Raw genomic sequence first — 4,137 nt, 5'->3', positions numbered from 1 at the left:
AATTCAAACCCAGAAACAGACAATTGAAAGAAACACACATATTGAAAACCTCACAAAATGATTTCAATAAAAACAGAAGCGCAAAGGTCCAAATGTAATCAGAACAGAATATAGGGCTATATCATCCCTAGCCAAAAGGTACATCAAAATCAAACTAAACATTACTAGAAATTCGATTACAAAGGATTAGATATACACCAAGGTTGTCAAGTTGTCATCATTAGCTCTTCTCCGATTCTGAGCTTGAAACCCATGCACTTGGCAACATTGGCACAAGTGATGGAAGAGACATCAAAGCAGGGACTTGATAGGGCTGCTCATCATGATTAATCTCTTCCCGGACCAAACTTTGATTTTGTTTCTTAGCAAACCCCATATATCTTTCCATACAATCAATCTTCTTGGTTGCAACTTGTATCTTGGATTCGAGTGAAGCAATGAGCTCAGTCAATTCGTCCTGCGAAAAATCATCTATTCGATCGTCCCATGTCGGGTACTCCTCCTCAAAAATCTTCTTCCCTAAATTTTGAAAGTTTGTCGGGTATTCCCCCTCAAAAATCTTCTTCCCTAAATTTTGAAACTTTTTGTCATCCTCATCCACGTGATCTTTCTTGTCCTCATAAAAATCGGACATATCAAAGTTTCTCTTCAATCCGGGCGTGGACGTATCCTTAGAATCCTTGTACTTGTTGAGAATGCGTTTGAATTGAGTTGGATCTCGCGGCCACGTCTCCGGTTGAACTGCCCTCCCCTTCTTTTGATCGGCTTCATAGACGATCAAGCAAACATCAATATCACAAAGCTTCGAAAGCTCGTCGGCCTTTTTATATATACTCTTCTTTCGCTTCCGAAAGGTCATCTTCCGAGTGCCCTCATTAGGTATGAGTTCTAAGCTTCTTCTTTGAGGGGCCACCATATCTTCTATAATTCCACAAAACATAGAGACAAAAATTTTGATGTTTAGATTAGAAGAACCCAAGAAAATAATATATATAGCAGAGATCTAATTGGATCTAGAGACTGAGAACAACTAGAAGCTTTGTTCCAAAACTTTGGTTTGAAAAAACAGAAAAAAAAAAACGAAAACTAGGGCAAAAAAAAAAAAAACATAACTTGGATTGTTCAAGTTGAATAAAGTACCTGTGACTTGGGTTTTTCGGAGATCTTAATATGAGAGAGAAGGTCGAGGTTGTGATTGAGTTTTATAGAGAAGGAAGGAGGAGGCGGTTAAGGAAACTCAATTCAAATGGGAATTTTTCTGGGTTTTTATTTAATTTTTAATATTTATAGAAAGGTAGTTTCCATATTTAATGAGGAAAACCCAAAATATAATTGGGAAATATACTGATATAATCACGTTTCACAACTTCTATTCTGAAATGATCACGTTACAAATCCTATTCAGATATAATCACTTGGGGACGTGAAATTACCTAATTGCCCTCCATATAAAAACATATCTATTGTGGAGCCGACCTAACGCTTCTGACTTCTCTCTCTGTCTCAGCTCTCTCTTATGGTTCTCTCTTCCTCTCACAGCGATTTTTCTCATCGACCACCACCACTCTCTTTCTCCCTCTGTCGCAAAAACATAAGTAGCACTCTCTCGTTCTCTCTCTGCAGTCAATGTTAGGGTTTGTTGAGGGGATTCTTGAAGGTGAAAGAGAGAGTTTCTTCGTTAAATGCTCTCTCCCTTCAACAATCTCTCAGTTCCCTCTCTTTTCATGTCTTCAATCGACTTCTTTCTCTTCTCCTCTGCTCCTTCAGGGCCTCAAAAAACCCTAATTCTTGGTTTCAGTTCCGACTTTTTTCACATACTTCCTCCTCATTCTCAATCCTCTCACAAACAAAATTCATGCTTTTCTTTTTGTGTTTCTGGGATTTCCAATTCGGTTCTGAGCGCCAAATGAGTGATTCTAAGGTGGGTTTTGTATTTGTTAGTGACTGGTTTGTCTTTTTGTATGGTTTTCATTTGAGAAGGATAATTTCACTGACCTGTGACTGATTTTGTGAAGTTTAGTAATTAGAGAGATTGGAAATTTCTGTATTTTAACTGTGAATTACTTCATGCTTGGATGAAACTTCTATTGGTCTGATTGATTTTGCTCTATGGATATGACGAAGTGCCTCAATTGACACAGAGATGGGTTTCACGAGAGTGGGATAAACAGAGTGGTGGTGGTCATGGAGCGATGGTGGAGAGATAAAACGCTGAGAGAGGAAGAGAGAACGCAGAGAGAGAGAGGTCAGAAGTTTTCAGTCAGCAATCAATGGCCAATAGCTCCACAATAGATATACTTTTATATGGAGGGCAATTATGTAATTTCAAGTCCCAAAGTAATTATATCAGAATAAGATTTGTAACGTGATCATTTCAAAATACAATTTGTGAAACGTGATTACATCAGTATATTTCCCAATATAATTATTGATTAACATGTCGTTCTATTCCACCACGTCTACCTTCATTCCTAGGGTTTAGCCGTTCACTCTTGCGACACTTATTTGCAGACATTTGCGGACACTTATTTGCGGCCCATCCCACCCAAAGAGATAGTAGAGGCTCTCCTCTTTCGGGTCCAGTTTGCCTCTGAAGGAACATTTGTTGTTTTCTTTGCCCTTGGTGGGGAACAGAGACAATCCGATTGTTTTCTTTGCTTCTGAAGGAGAGGGACTTATTCCGACGGGACAAAGGGACTTTTTCCGATGGGACTTTTCCTCGAGGAGGGGGACTTTCCAATGGGACTCTTTTCCTTTGTCAGGATTTACACTTCCGATGGGACAAACGGATTTTTCCCCACGAGGCGGACTTAGTGTGTTAGTGCATCTCCACTCTAAAGGGCTAAGGCAAGGGTAAGGGTAAGGCAAGGGCTGCCACTATTCACGTGAATAGTGGCAGCCTTACCATTTGTGGTTCCACACTAAAAAGGCTAAAGCTAAGGCAATTAATATTCATTGTACTTTATTTCCTATTTTTTTTATACTTTAAAACATTAATTTTGATAATCTTTTGTAATTAAATTTTCAGATAAGATTTTTGGTTGCCACGTGTCCAGTATTTTTCAAAAAAGATATTCGGTTGAGAATCTCGGTTGCCATGTGTCTTATTCCAGATAAAATTTTCGGATATTCATTAAAAAAAAATTATAATCTCAGATTTCAAATAAGATTTTCACCCTCTAAAATTATGCCACGTGTCCCATGTCAGATAAAATTTTCATATATTTTTAAAAAATTATAATTTCATATTTCATATAAGATTTTCACCCTCTAAAATTGTGCCACGTGTCATCTCTATCTTCTGAATCCCTCTATAAAACTATATCATCAACTCATACCTCTTACACCATCTCTTATCTATTCCTTCATTTCTCAGATTTTACAAAACACATTCTACTCTCAATGTTAAACTTGAGGAGGGTGTTGGAGAGGCAACAGAAAGAAGAGGAAGAAATCCGGCAAAGACGTGCTGATGAAGATCAGGAGGCCGATGAAGAAGAGGAAGAAATGCTTGTAGCATTGGTGTGTATGCTTAATCAATCAAGGCAACACCGCCGTCGTGCCCCGAATGTGAACAGACGTAAGGAGTCTCGGGGTAAGAATCTCTTGGAAGATTACTTTATCCCAAATTCGTTATATCCTGTTTCTAAGTTTCGAAAGAGATATAGAATGAAGCCACATTTGTAAAATCATGCATGATATTTGTAATTACGACACATACTTCATTCAAAAGTATGATGTTGTTGGAGTTTTGGGTCTTCTCTCAGAGCAAAAACTTACAGCTGCTTTGTGGATGCTTGCTTATGGTATATGCAGAGCAGGTGGATGAGATTGCAAGGATGGAAAAATCAACTATCCTAGAGTGCTTGGTGAGATTCTGTGATGCAGTGGAAAATTTGTACACGAGGGAGACATATGGCTCGTATCCATGGCCATGATTTTCATCTCTCTATCATCCATGTCTTTTTCTTGTGCCTGCTGCTGTTGAATTGCAAATGCTTCATGTCGTGCCATGTCCGCTTCATCTCTCTCTCAATCCTTAGTGCGGTGTTCTTAGCTATTTGCTCCAATAATTGTACACATTCATTGTTCGAAGTGCTCCCTCTCTTGGCCTTTGCCGCCTTTCTCTCAATAGGT

The 4,137-nt window shown here is 38.7% G+C and overlaps 1 protein-coding gene across 1 annotated transcript; it reads right to left on the bottom strand.

The window, feature by feature from the left end:
• Nucleotides 1-220: 220 nt before the first annotated feature.
• Nucleotides 221-916, bottom strand: LOC117635232 (agamous-like MADS-box protein AGL82). Its single transcript, XM_034369583.1, has one exon. The coding sequence runs from the start codon at nt 914-916 to the stop codon at nt 221-223; it is 696 nt and encodes a 231-aa protein (XP_034225474.1).
• Nucleotides 917-4,137: the final 3,221 nt, after the last annotated feature.

This window comes from Prunus dulcis, chromosome 7 (genome assembly GCF_902201215.1).
Source record: "Prunus dulcis chromosome 7, ALMONDv2, whole genome shotgun sequence".
Classification (NCBI taxonomy): Eukaryota; Viridiplantae; Streptophyta; class Magnoliopsida; order Rosales; family Rosaceae; genus Prunus; species Prunus dulcis.
Note: the sequence above shows the minus strand (reverse complement) of the source record. Positions and strands in the feature narration are given on the sequence as shown.

What these genes read in the sequence shown, in the direction of transcription:
- LOC117635232 (XM_034369583.1), bottom strand. Translation starts at nt 916, where the DNA reads ATGGTGGCCCCTCAAAGAAGAAGCTTAGAACTCATACCTAATGAGGGC.